The sequence below is a fragment of the Harpia harpyja genome, chromosome Z (genome assembly GCF_026419915.1).
Source record: "Harpia harpyja isolate bHarHar1 chromosome Z, bHarHar1 primary haplotype, whole genome shotgun sequence".
Lineage (NCBI taxonomy): Eukaryota > Metazoa > Chordata > Aves > Accipitriformes > Accipitridae > Harpia > Harpia harpyja.
Window position 1 is genome coordinate 68071759 of NC_068969.1, and position 24167 is coordinate 68095925.

At 37.3% G+C, this 24167-nt stretch overlaps 1 protein-coding gene and 1 long non-coding RNA gene across 10 annotated transcripts in view; both read right to left on the reverse strand.

Annotated features, from left to right (window-relative positions):
- Positions 1–2273: 2273 nt before the first annotated feature.
- On the reverse strand, positions 2274–8826 carry LOC128137494 (uncharacterized). The gene is made up of 2 exons (XR_008233703.1): positions 6983–8826; positions 2274–6513 (listed from the first exon to the last, which is right to left on the reverse strand). It is a non-coding gene; the product is annotated as an uncharacterized LOC128137494 (long non-coding RNA).
- Positions 8827–11312: 2486 nt separating this feature from the next.
- SPIN1 (spindlin 1) overlaps positions 11313–24167 on the reverse strand; it is a 55878-nt gene continuing 43023 nt past the window's right edge. For all 9 annotated transcript variants that reach the window (XM_052778485.1, XM_052778482.1, XM_052778479.1 and 6 more), the window contains 3 exons: positions 19076–19329; positions 17887–18120; positions 11313–15031 (listed from right to left, as the gene is read on the reverse strand). In XM_052778485.1, the coding sequence (XP_052634445.1) occupies positions 14832–15031; positions 17887–18120; positions 19076–19329 (688 nt within the window). In that variant the 3' untranslated portion in view covers positions 11313–14831. The remainder of the gene's footprint in view (positions 15032–17886; positions 18121–19075; positions 19330–24167) is intronic.

The following is a 24167-nucleotide window of genomic DNA, read 5'->3' on the forward strand; positions in this document are numbered from 1 at the left end:
AGTTCAGGCTACCATAGGTTCATTACCGATATTCCTACCAATTTCTCCTTCAACCAGTAAAAGCATATTTTCTCAGATATTATGAACTGAAGCAATGACCCAAGGAACTTGCAACCATCCCACCTCTACAGGTTAGAAAGCTGGTTAGCCAGATACGGTACTATTCCATGGAAAAAAGACATATCGAGGTTCGTCTTCGAGGTCCCTGGGCACACAGGGAAAGGTTCCCAGCTACCTACAACTCCACAGGGAGAAAGAGCTGGGTTACAAGGTACACAAGGTTTGAGCTTACAGTTGTCTGTACTAAACTTGCTGACAAATGTAGCAAGAAAAGAAGGGAGTCCAAGCTGACAGGGAGTATAGCTGTGACTAGTACAGTGCTTTGCTGCTTCCTGTATGTGTAACTTGCTGAAAGCCTGTCTGCATGCAAAACAACTGCCATTTTTTACCTCTGGTTATTCCTGTAGCTGGTAAAAAGCATGATCTTGTATGTGAAAAGATAACTGTACCACCTTCTGTAAATTGTTTTAGTTTGGGTAGGCTTCCCCCTTCCCTAAGCATACAAACAATGGAAGACAGGATAAAAGTTTAAAATGTGTGCAGAAGACTGTATGGCTTGAGCCTCACACCCTGTCTACACAGAAGGCAGGCATATGCACACACACTAGCTTATGAAGAAAATTATAAATTATTGGCTGATGTGCTCCAGCTCATAAGTCTCAATGACAGTGATGTTAAAGTTCTTTATTTAAGGAATAGCTACTAAGCATTGAGAAACCAGATACCTTCCTCAGGAAGTTTAAGGTGATCAACTCTGTCAGGACATCACAGATTCACTGAAAATGCTGCATATCACAGAAAGTCTAATCTTGCACCTGCCTTTGGTTTGACCACCGAGACACTTCTCTATGACACTGGCATGGAGCAATACAAGTTTCACTTTATGATTTATACCAAGGAGGCTAGAGCCTGTTTCAGCTACAAATGTTTTCTGGGAATATTCTCATTAAAGTTGTTAACAATATTGTGATTTATTCCATTCCCGAATCTCCACTCGCGAATCTCCACTTGGACTGATAATAATGTAGCTTTTTATACAGAACCTGTGGTCCTTTCTCAAGGGAGTGTATTAGCTCTGAGACAACACTTTCGGAAAGCTTGTAACCAATGCTCATCCAATAGAAGCCTCTGGGGAATTCCAGGGTAAAGTAATTGAGATAAAAACTTCCCACCACAAAATACTGCATTTCTGATTTTGCTAGAAAACAAGCATTTTATTATTGAATTTACTATATTATTTTAATGTACCTGCATTTAGTTCTGTCTTTTAATCTAAAAGCAAGGCTTTCAGTTTATTTGTGCTCACATTGCAAAGATGATCGTATTTCCCTTCTGTGTTTTCTTCAGTTTACATTGAAGTTAATTATATATCCAGGTTCTGACAAGCAAATGAGAATTTTAAAAAATATATTAGGACCTTGCATCAATAAAGTCATATTTTCCATGATATAGGGCAGCATGCTGAGAAAGAGACACGGAAGAAATGAAATGGAAGTAAAAAATGTTCAAACTTGCTAACTCCTATGTAGCATAATATACGCTCAAGGTAGTGTAATTCCATACACCTCTGGTGGCAGAGCTAATGTCTCTATAGGCTATATACAAGTTAAACTAGGAGAAGGTTCTGAAAGCCTGTCCAGGTCTTTAATAAACACACTCTTCACTCTCTCCTTCATGCACATTTTCCATAGCTGGCACTGTTCTGAGTAATAAAGGATTTGATCCAATAAACATTTGCAATAAGCAGTCCCTTGTAACTTGCGGTATATGCATGATGCTGGATTTTTAAGTGAAAAGGTATAAAACATAAGGTTTCAATCTGCTTATAATTCTTAAGCGTTCTGTAGGAAATGCATATCTATATAACACAATTGACATTGACAAGTCATACATACACCATAAGGCAGAATCTGGCTAAATTTACTCAAAGGAATGTGTTACCTGGATGAAGGCTTGTTGGACCCGTGTTCAATTTAACCCTTAGCACACTGTGTACTTAATTATACTCTAAGTAAAAAAATAGAAGTGACAAACCTAATCAAGATATAGTTTTGCCCAACCAAAGTTTACGGAATGCAATCCCTGAAGAAGTCAGGTTAGAAACTGACCTTGGAGAATCCTATTGTGTGTGAATACTAGCCAGTCGGAAAATCAGAGCCCAAAGGAGACATCAAGAGAAGGAACACACAGAAAAAAGGAAACATACCGGTGGATTAAAGAGTTAAATATATAGCAGTCATTGACACAACTAGATTTTTTTTTTTTTAATTCACTTTCACAGTACATATCAATATGCTTTACAGGAAAGGGTTTTTATAATCTGAGTTATTAATGAGAAAACAGGTAAAATTACTCTCCACAGTGTACACAGTGAAAAAAAAGTGAAAGAAATCTTCTTAGTCTCAACCCAATACATTAACCAATGAGCTGTGAAAAGAAACCAGTGCACAAAGAAATACTGAGCCAAAAAATTTTCAATTTTACCATACACAATCTGCCAACTAAAATAGTTACTGGATATTCATAGCACTTCTTAGAGCTGCCACATTTGGTACACTGTTTCCTCAGCTGGCATCAGGAGACCCAAACACATGGGTCATTATTACACAGTCAGCAGTAATACAAGTACTTTGTGAATGTTCCTTCATGACTGTTCTTGGATCTACTTCCCCTATGTAACCTACACACAAAAAAATAACAGTATCTTTTTTTCAGGTAGGAAAATTAACCAATTAAGTAGTGCATAGGTTCTTTAAATTACAATTTTATTACTGTTACTCAAACTGTCTAATGCCTAACAACAGACATCAAAGGCTAGCTGTGAGGGAATCTTGCTTTCCCTGGATAAGAGAGATACTGGGACGCAGCTTATCATTCTTACCACAAAGACATCCAACATCAAGTCAGGACTGAATGAGAGCTGTAACAGCTACCAGTTAACCAAAATGTTTTAGTACAGAAGATACTGTTTAGGTAAGGAATATCCCCCTTTTTTAAGCAACAGATTGTTACAAATAACAGGTAATAATTCTTATACTTTACAATTGTTATACCAACATTTGGAACATACCCCTGGGTCCCCGCTTAATATGCGTTCTTGACCAAAATAAACAATAACACATACAGCAAGGAGGAAAGAATACCATTACAAAGACTTATAAATTAGCTGTATTTGAGAGACTGCAAGGAGTATTTTTTTCTTTTATTTAGGAAATACTCAAACCTATTAATAGAGTCTAACTAAGCAAGAAATTTATTACAAAAAGTGCAACAACTAGGGCTACATTCTTCACATTGTTCCCTGGGTTTGAAATTACAGCAGTGCTGAACATTGGGAAAATAGCAAAGGTCTATGAATTTCTCCTTGCAGCATGAAAAGCGTGATTCAACGACCCTTTGCGTCTAACTTTATCCTGGCTAGTGTGTATCAAATTGCCAAATAGCATTAGATAGTCTAAATATCAGTGCTGTAGCATTTCTGACTTCCAAACAGGGAAGCAATTCAGAGTCATCTAATACAGCAGCAGCAGCATGGCAACATGGCACATTTGTCCCTGCAGCAGTGGAAAAATGCTGTAATAAAATTCTGCTCAAGTTCATTTGAGTTCAGACACTCTTTCCACTTCACTCTTTAGCCTTTCAGCAGTTTAATGTAGTTAAGTAGACATTTTTTGTGATGAGACCTCAGAGTAGGTCCATCCCTTCCAGGGTCAGAATCATCCAACATTAGATCTTGCATACCTACGCTATGCCTTATGAGAAGTGTAAGGCTGTGTGAGACTTCCTGCAGAATCCAGCTTAGTCCTCTGTAGTCACTAGCAACCACCATCTAATCCTATTTGTTCCCAGAGCTTCTGATGGAAGAGGGAGACCTGATTGTCACAATGAATCTCTCACAAAGAGGGACTCCAGAGTTTTGGTAGTAGTTTCAGTTGCTTTGTGTAAGTAATTTGGTAGGCATATATAAAAGTAAATGGCCTCCGCTATATAAACATATCCTCTTCTGGCAAAACTTGAATAAGAGGCTTCAGTCATGGAGAAGACAGTCTGCATCTACTCCTGCTAATCTTGTTAGCAGCCTCTATTCTAGCTAGATTGAACAATTTAATTAATCCAAGCATTTCAAAGTGTTCATTCACAATATTAGTTCTGGTAAGTTGAAAGAGTTGTATTTTAAAGAATAAAAGGATTATGTTCTTCTTATTTATAGAAGGGCAGATGGCACTACTAAAAAGCCTGTCATGTATAATGGCATCATTTCAGCCTAATATTTTTTCCAGCTTCACCTTTAAAAGAGATACTTGAAATGACCTATTGATTCATTAGATTATTATGTTCATTACAGATTCACGTGTAAGACCAACACAGAGCATGCTTTGAGTACTCAGCCTTGTTTTGTATTGCCCCCATTACAGTTTCCCACCGTGTACCTTCCTTCATTAGCAAATAAAGGAACAGGTCCTGGGGAAAAAAAAAAAAAAGCCAAGCCGATGTAAGTGTTACAGGGCTGAAAGCTAGAATGCTTTTCTGCAAATAAGCAAGCTGCCAATGCACCTATGTTGCTAGTAGGCGCTCCTAATTGGAGTTTTGGCAGAAAACATTGACCCCACTCCAGTCACTTGTCTCAGGGGTTTGCAGATAGTCTCCAGAGAGAGTCTTCTGTCTAGCATGGTCATTTTCATAGGAAATCTCTGGTTGTGCTGTTTGCGTAAAGGGAATGTTATTTTAAGGCTGAGATTTACTGTCATTTATATTGTACATGCTTTGTCTAACCACTATAAAATCCCAAAGACCTTCCCCTTGCACAGACATACCCAGAATACATAACGTCCCCATGCCTTTATTCTCATGCTTTCTAATTTTAAAACCATTAGAAACAGAGAAATAATTAGGAGGTAAGACAGTTAAAACATGGTGTGGTTTTTGCACTGAGAAAGAAACATCACCAGAAAATTGGCATAGATTGAAAGCTCCACTACAAAAACAAAAAGCCTAGGAAAAGACGACCTGTTCCTTTGGTTGAACATGGGTTCAGAAAACAGAGACTGTTCTTAGAGCTCTGAAATGACATTTAACTTGGGAGAATGAAAGATGTCAAAGACTCAGGTGTCACTTGCTAGTCTCTCTGCCTTGTGAACTTTGATTTTCATATAATCACATAATTTTCAATTGCATACAAAATTATGCTAGCCAAGGGAAGAAAAAAATATACACAAGGCTGTTGAATAGAATATATCCTTATGCTATTGTGGTGGGTTAACCTTGCCTGGCTGCCAAATGCCCACCCAGCTGGTCTCTCAGTCCCCCTCTTCAACAGAACTGGGGGAGAACGTATGATGAGAAAGTTCATCAATTGAGAAAGTCAGGAAGGTTGCTTACCGATTACCAACACAGGCAAGACAGACTTAACCTCGGGAAAATCAATTTATTGCCAATTAAAAATGGAGTAGGATGGTGACAAACAAAAGACAAAACCAAAAATACCTTCCTCCCACCCCTCTCTTCTTCCCAGGCTCAACTTCCCTCCTTAATCTTCTACCTCCTCCACCCCACCCTGAGCAGTTGAAGGAGCTGGGGAAAGGGGGTTGTGATCAGTTCATAACACTCCATCTCTGCTGCTCCTTCCTCCTCACACTTTTCCCCTGCTCCAACGTGAGTCCTCCCCATGGGCTGCAGTTCTTCAAGGAGAGACTGCTCCAGTGCGAGTACCCCATAGGCTGCAGTTCTTGCCAGAAAACCTGCTCTGGCGTGGGCTCCTCTCCACAGGCCACAGGTCCTGCCAGGAGCCTGCACTAGCACAGGCTCTCCACAGGCTGCAGCTTCCTCAAGACATGCCCACCTGCTCCGGCGTGGGGTCCTCCACAGGCTGCAGGTGGACCTCTGCTCCACCGTGGACCTCCATGGGCTGCAGGCGGACAGCCTGCCTCACCATGGTCTTCACCACAGGCTGCACGGGAATCTCTGCTCTAGCGCCTGGAGCACCTCCTCCCCCTCCTTAGTCACTGACCTTGCTGTCTGCAGAGCTGTTTCTCTTACATGTTCTTCTCACTCCTCTCTCGCAGCTTCTGTGCAGCATTTTGTACCCTTTCTCTAATACACTTTCCAGAGGCACCACCGGCTTGGCTGATGGGCTCAGTCCTGTCCAGCAGTGGGTCCATTGGGGCTGGCTGTGTCCAACACAGAGGCAGCTGCTGGCCTCTTCTCACAGAGGCCACCACTACAGCCTCCCCACTGCCAACATCTTGCCATGTACACCCAGCACAGCTATTTTCAATTCTTGCCTCCCAAGAGTAACTTCATCTCAAAACTTGTTCTATGGCTGAAACAATTCAGAGGAGGAATTATTTGAACTCAGTCATCTATCTTCTTTATATCCAAAAATTGGAAGGCTGTTAACTCTGAAAACTGGCTGCTCCAGGGACGGTTCTGGGGCTAAGCCACAGGAACAGATCACTGCAAATGGGACACAGTGAAGAGGCAGAAAGTCAGGCCCAGGATGCAAGGGGCTGGAAGCTGTACAGGTCATTTGCTGCTAGAAGGTCAGATCTGTTGTCTGCATAGATAGGGAGTTAAGTTTCAAAGAATCGTCAGAGCATAAGTCTTCAATGTTCACAGTGAAACCACATCACATTCTGCATCTCCGACTGGCTGTGGCACAAATTCTTCCTGTGAGGTGGACTTGGCCCTTGAAAACAAGTAACAGACTTAGAATGGGACAGGACTGCCCCTGTTCCAGAGCATCAAGACAGAGCCTTCCTTACCTGTTGTTAATCACCTTGCAAAGAGAGCACTACAGTGTGGGACGGGACCAACCTTAATCTGGCCCAGTGATTAAAGGATTATTGCTTTAGAAGTAAGTATTTATATCCTTATAGCTACGGTAAAGAGCCCAGTAAAAAAAGTGGTACAGTTGCTGCTGTACCTTGCCAGAGCCTGCTGCCTCACTGCCATCCCAAAGGGCAGTTCAGGATTTCAGTACGTTGGCCCAGCGACTTCTTCACTCCACTGCACCGTTTTCTCCACTGGTTATTCTGCACCTTTACCCTGCCAAGTAGCCATTCAAGATTAATGACTAATCCCAGTAAAGAAAAACAAAACAACACAAACAAAAACAAACCTTGAAATAGGATTAGTTATTTCTAAGATGCTTGCCAGTGATATAATCAGATAGTTTATGGAAAAGCGGGTATCTACAGAATTCAAATTTCTGTCTTCAGCAGCACAGTGCATACTTTCCTTTGTTATTTATTGACTCAAGTGGACAAAATCATCAGCATCACTTATCTTCACAATCTAGAACCTATGTCAAGTGCAAAAAAAGGATTTTACTCCACAAAGGAGCATCTCAACACAAAGCATGAAGTAAAAAATGGTTTTCAGGGCTATGACCGCATGCATCACAGGTTTTCTGCAGTGAGATTTTTAGCACTCTTCAAGCATTTTCCTTCCACACACAACTATTCCATAAAAGTCTCAAGCAATTCAGATCTCCCTTTTCATAATTCCAGATTATCTCTAAGAGTATGATTGGTTAGTAATAATTAGTAGTAATTTTAGGTAGTTGTAATTTTGTAATCTGCAAGAGTGTTATTTATTGAACTAAAAATTCAGAATTTGGAGCACATATGATGTTAATTTGGGCCACTTGCCTGCATAATTTGGTTATGGTTTAAATATGAGAATTTCCATGTGTTAAACTAATTCTGTGGAAGCCAAAATGCTATGAATCTTCTCCCATGTACACTGCTAGCCTTGTAATATCATGTTAAAGACCAGGATAATGATGTTTGGATTTACAGCATTAGAAAGTATTGTCCATCCTAGGCAATAATTAATTTTATTTTCTCCTCAGTAAAACCTCATACATTGTGTTTATTTTATATAATAAGCATCTTCGTTAGTCTTCACTTTCATTCTTTTGGAAGCAACTTTTATCCTCAGTTCATGATCAGTAGATACTGGGTCTATTATTTTTTTTCCCTGCCATCAGAAATTCTGAATCAGAGTACATAGCTTTTCTACCTCACTTTTTCAGAAAACTGCACCATAACTCCGTTTTTTTCATTTTATTCTTTCTATCTGCCAGCTTTTGAGCAGACAATACACCGAGCCTCACTAACAATGGAAGAGAATTTTGTGTCCGGCAGAATGCGTACCCTTTTAGGGCAGAAAACTGAAAATGAGTGAACAAAGCCTAAGATTAATGAGGATTCCCAGCAAGACACAGTTTCAACCTTCCATAACTAAATGTGTGGTAATGTAGCAAAATGTTACTTATAAAACTTGCTGTTGCTATCCTTTTTACACTTTTGAGAATAACCTTTGAATCATTATAGATTTCCTCTCTAATGCTTCTGCTATTAGTGTTGATTTATTTTGGTCTTACAGCTTAAATGGTTGTTTTTTAATTCATTAAATTCATGACAGCTTAAGTTAAACATCTGCTTCTATAAGTTAAAAATGGCTAGGAGTTAGTAAACAGTGTTGTTAAAATCAAATTAATTAGAACTTTTATGGAAAGCAGGACAACCAGTGTTCCCAGTACATGATGCCAGTGGTAAAAGTCTTTGTGAGGCTAATTTAAGAAGTCATCCCACAGTCCAGTTCAAAGGTGAGTATATACCATGTGTAGCTAGTTAGTGCAGCAGGTCTAAAAATCATTAGCCCAAAATCCAGTTGAGTGAAATGTGTAAGGATCTTACCTTTCCTTTCTCATACTTGAAGGACTACCTGCCCTGTCACTGAGCAATCTTCCATAAAAATGTAAAAAAAACCCCAAACCAAACCAAAACCAAAAACAACCAACCCCAGAAACCCAAACAAAAACCCGAGACACCCAGACCTCTCCCCTCTCAGAACCATGGCTGTTTACATGAATTCACTTTGATTAACATGAATGTGCATTTGAAGTAGTATAAAGTTGTGTTATTTTCATTTATTAACAAAAATATGCCCCTCATGTCAGTTCTGGATGGAATATTCTTAAATAGAAACCAAAGAAGTTTGCTCAAATCAAAGTAAATGTGCAGATGTCTATGTTCATTACCAAAGTCAGCTTTGAACAGGTCAGTCTTAGTGCAGAAACCTGAGGAACAACATGGCACCAAAATGCATCAAAATGTTCAAAAAGGATTTGTAAAAGTCATACTCCATTGAATACAAGTAAATATAAGGATTAATTGCATGGGAGTGTGGTGGGTGGAACCTGTGCCAAAGCATATAGGTTTTTTTAACTGTCAGGCTGCAAAATGATTTACCCAAATTGTGTACAAGTGAAATTATACAAATTGTAACTGATTTCAGAAAAATAATGTGCAGAAACCTGTAATTAGCATCTAAGTAGAATAGGGAAATGTTAAGTAGACAACACCTTACTTACACTGCTGAAACCCCAGCTGCTTTCTATTGTGCATAGACAGCTGTATATTGTGCATAGACAGCTCTGCACTCTGAATTTTGAAGAAAAATCAAGGAATTCACAGGGCAGTAAACGATTAAAATGGGAAGAGCAGAGCCTGAAAAAAATGCTTAGTAGCCTGATAACTTTCCCAGGCTGCCAATCCTGAAATGAATTAAAATAGTAAGGTATTGATATTGGCAGACAAAAGAGTTAAGTGATGTAACACGCCACAGCAGGAACTACTGAAAAAAACCCTAGAGTTAGATTGGAAAAAAATGCTTCTAAGTGTGCAAAAAAAGGGAAAATCTTTTATTATCCAGTGCTTGAAGATGAAAGAACATACCTGCCATTTCCTTGACCTATTCTTACTTCTCCTTTTAGATCTTAATGATCTTAAATTGCAGCAGCACAGCCTGCTCCAAAATATCCTTACTAAAGCTTATCCTTTCTGAAAAACAATGGAGTCCACTGAAGTTACCAGTGGATCAACTGCTTACAGCATGAATAATTAAAAAATTATTAATTTCAAAATAAATAATTCACCGAGAACAGAGAGAGAAACTATTTTTTTCTGAAAATATAACCTGTTCACATGAACAAGGAGGAACCTGACACATGTGAAAGTAGAGTACAGTAGTATTAAAGCTGCAGCTCTGGGTAGGACTCCCACCCCCACCCTCCTAAATTCATGGGACATGACCGTCTTCACAGCATTGACATCTGAGTTGCTTGTAAATGAGCTCATAAGTAACCAGCTTTCAGGGGCAGTTTCATTACTGCAGTAATAGAGAATAAAAATATCTTTGTTTTTTTTAAGGCTCTTTCCTCTATGAAGAGAAAAGAGATGCTACAAAACTAAGGCTGGTTTATCAGGTGTAATACAGAACAGGTTCAGGCATTAGTCATAACATGTTAGTCTATCTACTTTTAACTATACTTTAATGTAGCCAGCTCACACAGATTAACACCTGCTTTTTGGATGCAATACTCTTGCTAAAGCAAAGTCTTAGACTCTCCCTAATCGGCAAATGTACACAATATAGATCTTCACTGGGACCAGCCTGTGAGGCAACAGGATACAATAAACAGGACACTGAACTAAGGGAACTGAAGAGGCTTGGGTATTCATCCCAACTGCATGCTGGCATGCTCCAAGATCTTCAGTATACATCTAATGAGCTTGGTGCCAAAAAATGTATTTGGGGGTATCCATATAACACTTTCCCCTTTACTATCAGAAAAGACGTAGGAATAAAGAAAATCTGTTCACTATTGAAAGTCTGCCTTATTAATTTAACTACAAGAAATAATTAAGTCTTCATGCATTAATCATAACAACTTGTATGACTTAAAAAAATCTGCAGCATGGTGATATTATCTTCCCTGCTCATCACCTTCAATTTGGATCAACTTTGCTTTTTTATCATCAGTAAAACGTGCTTGATTGAATTTTGAATTTTATTAATTCAAAGCATATAAATGTATCACCTAAACACTACCAAATGCTTCTGTTGTTCCCCACTGCTGAAATATTTTGTCCCCTCTGGAAATAGAGACTCCTTCACAGAGTTGCATAATCCCCTGGAGGGGAGTTTTTCTGTGTTTGGTAAAGTACAATTTAAGCAGTATGCTTCACCTTAGCCAAGTTCCATCTTATCAGCATTTATACTTACTTGGAAAAAGAATAAAAGTTTGCAAGCAAACTTACTTAATAGGGCAAGTATTATACCAGCATATATAGCTCAGCATTAAAATAGTATTTCCTTTTTAATTAGAAAACTGAAGAAACTGCTTCTTTACAATCTGAAATCACATCACTATGTTTTGCTCATGAGAACAAAGTTTACAGTCATAAGTTGCACATAAAGGGTTTATTTTAAATGTTTTAAGGATAGAGTTACATCATAATTATAAAAATTACTTACAGAATTAAGTAACAGATTTAAAGTGTTTATACTTCTAAATGCAGAGAACAGGGAACTGTCTACATTGTTCGAAATAAAATAAAAATAATGAAACCAAGCTCTAAAGATGAAGTCACTACCTAATTTTAAAATGTGAACACGAAGACCTTTGAACTATACACATACCAAGAACCATCCAAATTGCACTAATGATGTAAAATACAAAAAGCACAGCATTTTCAAGGAACCAGAAACTGTTTTTATCATAATTCTTTTCCCTGAAGCAACTAGTCAATTCTATCTGAAGATAAAGCCTCAATTTTTAAATAATTCACTTAAAGAAGGCTTCCACCTGTTGCAATAAGAAGGGTTTTCCCCATACTCCAACATAGTTTAGGGTTTGGCACTCAAAAGAAAGAAGAAAAGTGTAGTGTTTTGCTAATCAACTGCAATTTTATTTTTTCTTTAACAGAATACATGGTCCCTTCAAATGCTGTATGACACATACAACTGGAAAATTACCTTCCGTTGGCACTATGCTTGTCTCACCGGTGCATTTAATCCTACTAACAACCATTAAAACAGCACAATAAGCAAATTCACAAAAAACTGAACACAAAATAAAAAGAGAACAAAACAAAAACCTAAACATTTTAACATGCAACTTTAGTTTGTTACATTGAATGTTCTAACCCTCTAAGCATGCAAAAAAGGATGGTCTGCATTTAAGGTTTTTTTTTTTTCCCTTTTAAAAAATTTTACATGGCAGCCTGACATCACACACACGCACACACACAATATACAACAATACTACAGCAGGTAAATGTGAAAGGCGAATAACTTTTATACAAAGATCCATGGCTTGTGCCATCACAAGCCCTATGTGATTTTGGAAGTAATGTTGAACCCCTATAACAAGGAACCAACATTTAGTTACCAGGGTAACGCAAGCACTGCATGCAGATCTGAAACATGAGCCTAAAACAAAGCCCAAAGCAGATGGGCAGGGAGTAGAATTAGCCTCAAGCCTCAAAAAGGTGGTTTAAGCTACCAAAATTAAAAAAAAGGAAAGAGGAAAAAAACCCGATGAAAATAAACACGCAACAGACAATGGGGACATCTAAAAACAATCATAAAATTTACAGTTAATAGATTATTCTCTAACTGGCAGAATACATTGGTGTATTCAAGAGGCTTGCAGAAAACCCACAAATGCAAGCCTAATGCTAAAAATGTTCCAGTAGACCTAAACCTCAGATATTTCAAAACAAACCTTGTATTCCTCAGATATATAGCCCAAAGTTCAGTGTACTTGGTTCTTCGTGTATCTTGTGTATAATCAATACACTCACTCATTCTTGTGCCACAAATATCAACTTGGGCTCATGGAGCCAGGCTCAGCTTTGAGATTTACATGCAGGACTCTTAAGAGTCAATAGAAAACACATAACAGATCTGCAGGATGAAAACACTCTGTTGCAAATCTGCTCACTTTGTTCAAAACACAAGGAACACTCAGATATTAGTGCTTAAGGACTGCATTGAGAAGCTATTCACTGAAAGACAATAGCCTGCCTTTGGTTGCCCATGATGAAATACCGGACATAATGCAATATAGTAGCAATGGACAAAGAATTAAGGTATCATATTTATATGGAGAGTATTTATTACCATTCAACAGCATAATGAGGCACAAGCCTTAAGGCTAAAATATGAAATCAGGCAAAACAATGGACAGAAAGGGGCTTAAACCACTGAGTCTTCAATATCAAGAATACCCACAATAGAGGTCATCTGGACCTCTGATTTCTGATTAACAGCACCTCTCCTGCATCCCTCCACTAACGGCATACGGTTGGATATTGAAGTATTTGTTCCTTCCATCAACAGTGTTGACTGCCTTCACATACTGTATTTCTGTGAAGCAGTTCTTTGAAACTTGCAGAGCTCTGCCTTAATGTAACATGACAATTTTGTTGCTGTGCTATTGTTGTTGCAATTCTGATACTTTTAAAAGCTTCCACACTTAAAAAACCCTAATTTTCATTTACAACTATCTTGCAAGAGTAAAACTGTGAAAGGATTTTGCTGTTGTGGGCTGCTATTTACATCCACAATCTAATGCAGATGACTGAACCACTGAGACTGCCTATAGCTTCCATTAGATAGTACTCCACTGGCATGCAGAACTCTAGTGTTCATAGAATGAAATTCACATTAACAGCATACCTCAAAGCAAGTACAATGTACACCACAAAAGGCAACAACAGGTTTAAGCTGTAGATTTGTCCGGACACTCCTTATGTGGAAAAGCCAGAAAAAGAATAAATGGGGAAGATGCCTTCTTGAACCAAAATGGTTAAAACCAAACCAAACAAACAGGAATGCAACAGACTGAGCAGAAAGCAACAAATGCTTCTTCTCTAAAGTAAATCTTCAATGTAAAATGACACCCCTCCCACCCCCCTGCATAAGATTGTATTTACCATGTAAAATATTAACTAGTTAGGCTTCTAAGTCCACACACAAACATTCAGGTTGCTAGGTTTTGATATTAAATGAGAGACTACTGACTGCCAATGCGTAGTCTAAAGTCTTCTGAAGTAGCATATATACTGTTAAAGTTGTGGCACCAAGCACTTGGGTTTTGCTAAGAAGTGTGTATAACAAAAGAAAGAAAGAAGTACAACATTTAGGATTGAAGGCAGCCTTGTTGCATGTATTTTACTGGTTCCTACAACTTGTGAATATGGGCCATTAACCTGCATTTTCTAATTAACTGATTATACAGATTAAATATATTTTTTATAGTTTAAAGCCTTTTCACTGAAAGGTGCATAAGTCAAACACTTGATATCCTACTGCCCTGTGACTAGTAAAAATGCACAAGTATCTCCATGTACTGCAGGTTCTTAAAAAGCTAAATCTGAAATAAAGTGTAGAAACACAGCAGATTGATGTTACTTGGGTTAGGCACTCCTCCATGCTGCACAAACTGTTTAAACCTTTCAGTAGGCACCTCTGTCCCAACCCTGAAAACAAGGACTGCCAATAGCCAAGAAATTAAATTTAATGTTACAAAAGAAGGCATATCAAAATATCAAACTACACTTGCATGTGGCAGTTGAACAAGTGAGTGCAAGGTTGAAGAAAAAGTTAAAATCTATGAAAAAATTTAGATTAATGATTACAATACTAGATCAACTTTACACAGCTTGAATTTGCAGCTGTTCTTTGCTTTTAACTCCCTCCTGCCCAAATATATTGACTTCCTTCAAGAGAAGTTCTCTTACACAAAATGTGTCACGTTTGTTTATATTATTCAGAACAAAACAGTTTTGCTGGCAGAGATTGTGGGTTCGCAGGGACATGTAAGCTTTCATTAAATTGGAAAGCAGTCAAGTCTTTGTGTCTACAAATCTTACATTTAATAGTTCCACAAATTTGGCAGAAGTTCACAACGATGTCTAGGATGTCTTCACCAAATCGTAGACATAAATATGGAAATCATCATCAAACTTGATGAAATAGACAGATGGTTTGGCTTCAACCTGATGAATGACCATGCCAGTCCTTTTTGAGCCATCTTCTTTGGCATATTCCACTTGTTTGCCTACCAGGCTGTCCACAACTTCACCTGGTTCCCGTTCTGCAGGAGGTGAATCATCTGTAACACAAAACCAGTGTACTTTGGTAGACATTAATGGGATTTTTCAGTATGGAAGACAACTACAGAGTCTTCTTTAAAACTCATATGAAATAATCAGAAGTTTTAAATACAGAGTATATAGAAAATGAGTTTTGTTCAGACAAGCACCTAACGATTGCCATGCTTCTGGAAAGTACAGTTGCATAAAAGTTTTCAATACTCTCTTCAGTTTTATTAAGACAAAAATAGCACTCTGATTAGTAGGAGAAGTGTACCTTTTGACATGAAGGTTTACACACAGGTTATAGAAAACGTCTGTGGATAATTGAATTTAAGCCATCAGCAGAAGGCGGCACTGGGTCCCCTTAGCAGAAAGACAGCCAACCTAAGTCTCCCTCTTCCCACAGACGTTATTCAAAGTTTCTGTTGCAGTGGCATGCAGGCACTAAAACACCTCTTCTAAAATGTTAGAAAGTGTAAACTCCCTATTAAAAGGGGCTTTTGACTCCATATTGGAATAATGCTGTTGGTAAAGTCCAACCATGCTATTTTCTTGTCTAGCAAAACCTAGCCAGAAATATCCTTATATTTTAGATGATGTCTATGCTAAATTTGGATACAAAAAGGTGTGATTTGTAACACGCCAATTGCCAAGGGGTTAGTTACAAGCCAATCACAGAACAAATGTGATAAAAGGTAAAAGCACTGTACTGGAGAACTGGAAGCTAACCACACCTTCTTTCTCAGCTTGTCTTTTTCACTAGTTCAGATAAACTTGTGTTTTGTATTCCAGTGAAAAATTTCCTTAGTAATGGTCACACCTGATGTGTCTTTTATTGTGGAAATCCTAAGCTTTTAAATTAATGTCTTTGTTCTAAGTTTGCATTAAGAATCCCTTACAGAGTTCACCCATTTTCTTTTCAGTTCTGCAAGTTGTGAAAGAATTGCCAAAGAAGGAAAAAAAACCAAAACAAAACAGGGAATGACTAGATGGGCTTGTACTTACACTTCAGATTCTTCCACAAACTTAAAAAGTTTCTCCTTCAATTTTTGTTTCAGTTCCTTTATAAATGCACTGTCATACACAGTTATTATCCTCTTAATATCAGTTTTATTTAAAGAGTCTTCCTTGGCAGAGATGCAAGTTAAACTCTTAGATTTTATTTAGAGGGAATTATGAAGTGTTGATAAAGTTTTAGTATCAGATCCAGCAATACATTTTCCCCTCACCAAAAAAAGCTTAAAAGAAATTATGTAAATTTTGGTCCCCTCACATATGCAAAGCCTGTCTTTGAGAAGAGAAAGTTCCCTGGAAATTTTAGTTACGACACTATGCAAGTTCCACCAAATTTACAGACATACAAAAAAAAAAAACCCAACAGGGAATGAATAGATGGGCTTGTACTTACACTTCAGATTCTTCCACAAACTTAAAAAGTTTGTGGAAGAACTTAAATTTCAGGTATTCTAAAATATGATTTGAAAAATACTACTCTCAATATCCAATCATTGATTTAAGGACACAGTTCAAAAGATCTGGAAAACATTCAGGTTCAGGGAAAGTAGCAAATACTTAGAAGTGTTTTGGACACAGGTAAGCAGTAGATAGTCTCGTGGTGAGCATGACGGAAAAAGCGCACTAAAACCACTTAGCTCTTAAATGGAAAGAAAGTATGTAAGCTCTTTCCCTACCCTTACCCCCAAAGGTGGAAGAAGGCAAAGCAGACTTAAAAAAGACATTCCAATTCCTTTTTAATAGTTAAGACAAAGAACAAATTATTTGAAGGTTCAAATCTGAAAGAGTTTGCTTTATTTCTTTAGGAAGAGGAAGGTCACTTTCTTCCATTAACATTTGTGGCTCACTCTTTACAAACAGCAGATATGTTGCTTTTTGTTGGGGTGGTAAGGGGGGGAGTATCTAAACACAGATGATTACTACAGACATTATTATGCAAATAAGTGCCACTAGTTTATTAGCCAGCAGACTGTTATCAGTGCTAGATCTGAAGGAAGACAGTCTCAAACTCAACAAATTAATTACAACTAATACTTATGTAAAGCACCACGTAGCTAACCACTGTAGTTATCCAATTACTAATTTTCTTTAAAGCCCAGACTGCCTCTGTCAGAGAAATGTGTTTTAGGTACATGAGAGAAATAAAAAAGTATTGTTGACAAGCCTTTTTTCCTTTTTTTTTTTGTACTGGCTATCCAAATCTCTTGAACAATATTGATTCTATGAAAATCCCTCTAAATTAATAGGAAAAGTCCCAATGACTTTCACTTCAAGAAAGGAGTAAAAAAAAAAATCCTTCCTCATCTGAAGTATTTTTCTTGCTAGCGTGTTGCAACATGTGAGAGAAAACAAATTTTCAGAGGATCAGTACTCCTCTGCCCCAAGAAAATACTCAGAATTTTTTCACACTGAAGATACCTACCCTAATGAAATTAATCTGACCCGGTCCCAAAATACTATTCCCACAAGAACTGCTTCAGAAACACAATTCAAGAGCCATTTCAAAAAGCTGTAAGACTTCTATAAGAAAATAACAGCGGAAAACTTCTGGATTGTCAGTTTCCATTAAAAAAATCCAAGCATAAACTCTTCCACAGTAGTATGTACGTACTTTCAGCAGAATTAGGAATAATTATGGAAAATGCTTTTCCTGCATATGTCACTGCTGATAAAAGTAAAATATTTCAACAGTTAACACAGATGTTCTTTGTTGTGCTATAACCTTTGTTAGTTGTGATACTTTAAAATAAATAAAGGGGATTAACAAGATCTTTGTCTGTCCATAAATAAAACACAGCCAAACATTAATATACAAAGCTGCCACTTTCCAGAAGAAAACAGTAACCAGCCTACTTACTCGAATCAGGCATAATGCGAAGGTCACCTTCTTTATAATCATCTAAGAGTTGGTACATGTACAAGACGGGATCTTTCTCGTAGGTAATATAAAACCATGTGTTCATAATAGGAGCTCGAGCCAAAACCATCCCCCTCCATTCATCTTTTGAGCCATCCTCTGTCTCAAACATATGTTCCACAGCTTTACCAATCATTGTGTCTGCCAGGTGGGCATCACTAATTCGAGACGAAGCTGAAATGACAGCATAATTCAGTCAAAAGCAGAGATGTATGTCTTGTGAAAAACAATCTGATTCGTAAACCAATTTGATTGGAAGTTAGTAATTTCATACACAAAACACTGTCCATTTCACAGAGGTTACTACTGAAGAACTGCAGAACTGCAGAATGTTGTTAAAATAACAATACTTCATTGTACTCCCTACGATTAAACAATCATAATGCAAGGTAAAGGGAGATCACTGGACAGAAAGAGGCAGGCAGGGAAGAAGAGGAAGAGATGCCAATCACAGAACTACTCTATGAAGTGACTAATGAAACTCTGGGGTTTGGCTCCCCCTAATGCCGCTCTAGAGACTGCTACCAATTGCTTAGCAGTCCGAAGAAGGAACAGTTTGTTCTGTTTAAAAACTAGTAATTACTTGGGTAAATACTGAACTTTGCAGTTTGAAAAACCTGCAGTTTAACAATCCAGTGCTAATTCTGAAAATCAAAAAGCCTTGTTACTAATCAAGTTATTTCACTTAGAAAATGCCTTTTCCCCTCATTATTAAAAGTACTTAGGGGAAGTACATGAGGAAAAACATGACATTATTACTGTCAGACACACACAACAGACAACACAGCCAAGTTGGCTTAGAGTTTAAATTTTAACAGAAATATCAATGTTAACTTTACATGTTGTTCTTAAGGATAAGACTCTAAACAAAAACTCCAGAAAGTACTGCATACTACTTAAAGACAGAAGACTGCACTGGACTCACTGGTATCACCAAATCTTTGTGGAATCAAGAAAATTTAAATAAAGCATTTAGATTACCTGCCATGTGACAAAAAAGAAACTGACTAGTAACATTTACGTGGTCAGATATTATCTTGGGGGAAGTCTGGAGAGATTAGTGGAGAACATTTAATAGTAAATGTCAGCTTATATGTATGCAAATTTAAGAGAAAACCCCCAAACTTACCAACTCTGTCTGGAAGAACTTCAAGTGCTGAAACTCTTTCATCTTTGTGCAGTTCTAGTCCATACACACAGTCAAATCCATCATACTTTATAAGATAGAGGGAGGGATTTACAGGAACTTGATCAAGAACTGTGCCCTTCCACTGTGTTACAGGTCCACTCCCTTCTTTCCATCCATGCTGTATTCTGCAGCCTACAATATTTCTTCGTGGCTGAGAAATAGGTTTGCTTGGTCCCACATTGTTTCTATGCTTTCTGTACACAGATACAAACATAACATTAAACAAGTACATATTAAAAATTCTACTCCAGACAAGAGCTGTACGCTTTAAGATGGCAATATATTTTATAGCTTAGTGCACCTTATTCAAATTAAGGTATAAAGCATATTATGCTGTATTGGAAAAAAGAGAACCACACTGAAAAGTACTGAAACTTTTTTTTTTTTAATGTACTTTATAAGGTCAGTTTCTTAATGGTCATTTCTAAAACTAGTTTGCTTAAGCCAAAATAACTATTTTAGCCCTTGCTACACCGAATGTTAAAAATAAAACTCACCAGGTCAGGTCTCAAAGCACAAGGTTACCTGGCAGTATTATAAACTTTACTACCTTGTTGCTCTCTGCAGAATAGTAAACACAACTCCTGTCCCAGGAGGAAGAAGTCAGTGGAAACATTACCAGTGGCTAAGATTCTTCGAAGGTATTTGTTTTCCATAACCTGTGTTTTCACCTGAAGGAAATTTAGCTTCCTTCTCCATTTACAAACATTTTTGACTCCTAAATATTTTTGAAGACACATGGTAGCAACAACACTTCTCTAGCATTCCTTTTTAGTACAGCAAAAGGAAAATGATATGTAATGGTAATGGCAATAGAAGGGATACTCCTTAATGTGGAAAATAGATTAAATATACTATTTTGTCCTTTATTTTCATGGAAGTTGCATGGAAATTCCCTCTGGTGAATAACAGTTGTTTTGATCAACAGCCATGCAACCTGTTTGACAGTTTCAAATTACTGAAACTGTTACACAAGTTTTGTTCTACCCAGTTATTAAAAACATGAATTGACAATTTTGAATACAAACGGAAGACACTAAGGAACACTATGACAGTATATTGGTGATAAGAAATGAGTATCATATCTATTTTAGCATGTTACAATCCACATATTCATTCCTAAAAGATTAGAGGGTTGCTTGATCAAAATTCTCATGAATGTCAACTAGTTGTAAAATAAATTTTTGGGTTACTACTTGTAGCACACTTCATTTAAATGGCAGCAAAATATGCATACCACTAGCATGCTTAAAAGCAACACCCAGAAGAGTATCAGTTGCAGAAAACAATACTCTTCCTTAGATTAGAGATAGTTACGTCTCCAGGAACAATGAAAGCTCTCAGAAAAGTCCCTATATGATCCAAAAAAGACAAATAATCATACCAATGAAATCCTGGAAGTAGTCTTTCAGAATAGTGCACTCACTATATGACATTGGAATGCTTAATGCTGAAGATGTATCATAAATATTAAAACCACGATGTACAATTCCTTCAGCAGCTTGTCCCACCTCCAGACTTTAATTCACCATGAAGATCTTAGCAGGGGGTTTTGCCAAATTTCGCTTTTGTTATCATTTGAGCTTTTCAGCAAGATCAAACTGCAGTTTTTGTACTCCTGACTTTGATAGGACAGATTATTATAGGAACTCCAACCTCTTCCAGTTGAGACACTGTCCCAACAAAGCTGGTTCTAATTTTATGCAGGAACTAGAACATGCTTTCAAATTCTAGTTCTTGCTTAAATGCATTTTTTTTTAAATTGTAATAGTCTCAGTAATAGTTTACTACTAAAAAAAATGAGATCAGAGATATGGCTCTCAGCACAATAAAAATAAGTTTGTTTTGCATGCAATTTATATTTAGTTCTAATGAATCATAGTTCCATTTTAAAGCAGAATAAACCCAACTGAAGATAAAGGATTTAAAATAGATAAAACAATGTCAGTTTTAAGCAGTTTGTCTATACTGCTAATCATCTCATTGAAAAAAGGTGTAAGTAACACTATTCATGTTCAATCTCACAGTCAATTTTACTTTCTGCCTGTAAGGCACGACCCACTTAAACATTAAAGTGGGAACAATTAAGTGAAAAGCTTCACACTCATTTTTCCATGTTTTTTAAAAGACTACATAACTGAGTTCAAATGGGTAACTACCTTTAAAATGCCTCAGAGAACAAAAAGCATTGCAAATTTCATTACAAGTCAAGTACTCTCCAGGTGTACTTGCAGTTCAAATTTCTGTTTGAAGGTTGTACTACTCAACAGCCATTCACTCTCATTTGCAGTGGTTAATACTGTAAGAAACGAGATTTTCAAACTAGTAAATTACCAAGGAATACCTACTTCTTCTTGCATCAGAATATGTGGTAAGAAAGCAAGCATAGGTTTCTAACTATCAATAAATAATAGCTATGAATATACTTCCATGTAAGACAACCAAATAACCAACTAAAACCTCTCCTCTCCTTAACAGTGTGTTATTTCTGTGATATACCAAATAATACAAATGTACACAATCTTCTATGATGCTATATCCAGAAGGCCCAACACATTTTTTTTCCTTCTGTTTCATTAGAATTATCTTTAGAATTCCACAAAGATTTGCTTTTGAAGATTGGATAACAATTTTCTTAAGACATGTAAAACATGGAGCCAGGAAAACCAGAAAACAGCAAGTCCTAGAAATAGCTCTTGACACAGACACATCCTCATTGTAAATGGCCCTTCAATCCCCAAAAGTTTCAGATCCTCTTCCTTATCTTGAAGGCAGTAAACTGGTAAGTAAAACCTAGTTATGTGGAAAAGTTTCATTATTGGAACCAGATACTTTAGAAACTTTCTAAAAACTGCACAGGCAGAAAGAAATCTTCCCAGATTTTAAAATTTTATTTATATGGTCCTCACACAAACTTTTCTTTGGCAGCTGCTACCAGGGAAACCAATGTAGTGCAGAACTGCATAGGACTGGTAGCAGAAAAATCAACCACTACTTCAGGGTTGTGCTTAAAAGAGAAACTAGCATTTATAAAATGGAGAATGGCAATTCCCAATAACCTATCAAGTACAGTTAACCATTTAGATTTGGTTGTTGTTTTTTTTTCTTTTTCTGGTCACCTCATCTCAGAAAAACACCACAGGGTAGAACTGAGGAAAAAAACAGAAGGGTGAAAGAAAACCAAACCCCTCTGATGTGCAAAAAAGACACAATTGTGAAAAACAGGAAGGAAAACTATAGACCAGTATAAATGCAGTACAGCAGCAATGCTCAGTAAAATTTCAAGTCTTTCATGGTGCTAAGCAGAAAGTTATTAAAAATAGGACCCAAAACTTAGTACAATTGTGATCTTATTACAGACTACTATTAAGAGCAGAATGGTGATGAGAGAACTGTTATTAACTACTTTTCACAATATTCAGACTATGAGGCACATTAGTTGAGGCAAAAGTTTTAAAGTACTTTCTGTACTCCATCAAAAGCCATCATTCAGTTGTGATTTTCATCTTCAGGTGCTGCAGGAACCAAGATTACAAGTTAGCTTAAAGTGGGATCAGAATTTCAAAATGTTCAAGTACACTTGCAGCTAAATTGCAGGTATATAACCTGCACCTTGAAAGTCCTTGAATTGCCAACTACATGAAATCTGAAGAGCCTAAGAAGAAAGGATTGTTTTATACTACTTCTTGTACTCTTTCCTTATGCACCAAGGGTGGAAAGAATGAGATCTGGGAGATTACTGACTTATCTGATGCCAGTGAGGTCAGCTTCATATTGGCAGAGATCACCACTACCCATTGACAGAGCACTTGGAAGAACTGCCCTATAACCACAGGAACTGTTTTCAAAAGGTTACAGTTAACTACCATTTAGTGAAGAAAAGTTCAGAAGACTCAACCACACTGCTCATTCTGTCACATCCTCAATTACTGAGTCATGCCCTGTTTCATCCTCTTGGCTCCTTCCTCTGCCACAAACTTTCTGAAGCTAGTTTAAAAGCTCCTTGATGGCCTTTGAGTGCCAGTAGGCTTGTTCCTTTTATTTTTTTTTTTTTAAATGAGGAATAACTAAATAAAAAACTAAATCAGTGACAAAGTATGCATTACTAACTCATGGTCTACCGTCATGGCTCAGAGTAGCATTGGCATATATTGTTACATGGTCATTCATATCCTACTCATTTATGGTAAACTACAAATATAAACAATTCTCTACTACTCTACCTCATTCTCAGACAAGTCAGTGAGCAGCACACAAGAAATCATCTTGGTTGGCGCAAAAAACCTTTACTAAATAATTAATAAACAATTGAACCTGGCTAAATTAACATGAAACTAAGCTGGATGCTTAAGTTAAATGCCTCAAAATCATGTCACTTAGGATCAAAACTTCTTATGCCCCATAAAAGCCTTTACGCTAACAAATTCACAGCCTATTTAGGTATTTAAATAAGTGTATATCAACACAACAATAAAGACAAATCTAGCCACCCTCAAGTACAAAAGGCAACCCACCTCTGATAGTCTTCCCATCATACACTCCTTTCTCTGAGCGGTTGAAAGAGAACAAGAGAAATTAAGTTTTAACCAACTCTACCTGCCCCTAGACAAATAAATGTTTCTCTTTGCCTTCTATGAAGATAGACAAGAATGGATAATGATGAGCTGGTAGAAGGGATTAGAGTAGTTTTACATCAGGTGTTGTCTCTGGGAAACAGTTAACACTGTTAGCAGTGATTAACTATGTTAATCATGGAAAATACACCTGCCAAACAAATTGCTTTCAATTGATGCACCACTACAGGACTTTACACTTAAAATGCAACTAGTAACATTTTAGTAAGTTTCACACATATGCAGCTTAGATTTCTCCCACCAGAGATGTAGCCAGATATTACATCTTGCTGTTTGACAGTAAGACCAGTTATGTGCAGAACATTACCTCTATTTTCATACAGGTACTCGCCAAGGTTCAGCCGCTACTATTTTAAAATGTTGTAGAGGGAAAAATACATGCCATGAATGTGTAGGAT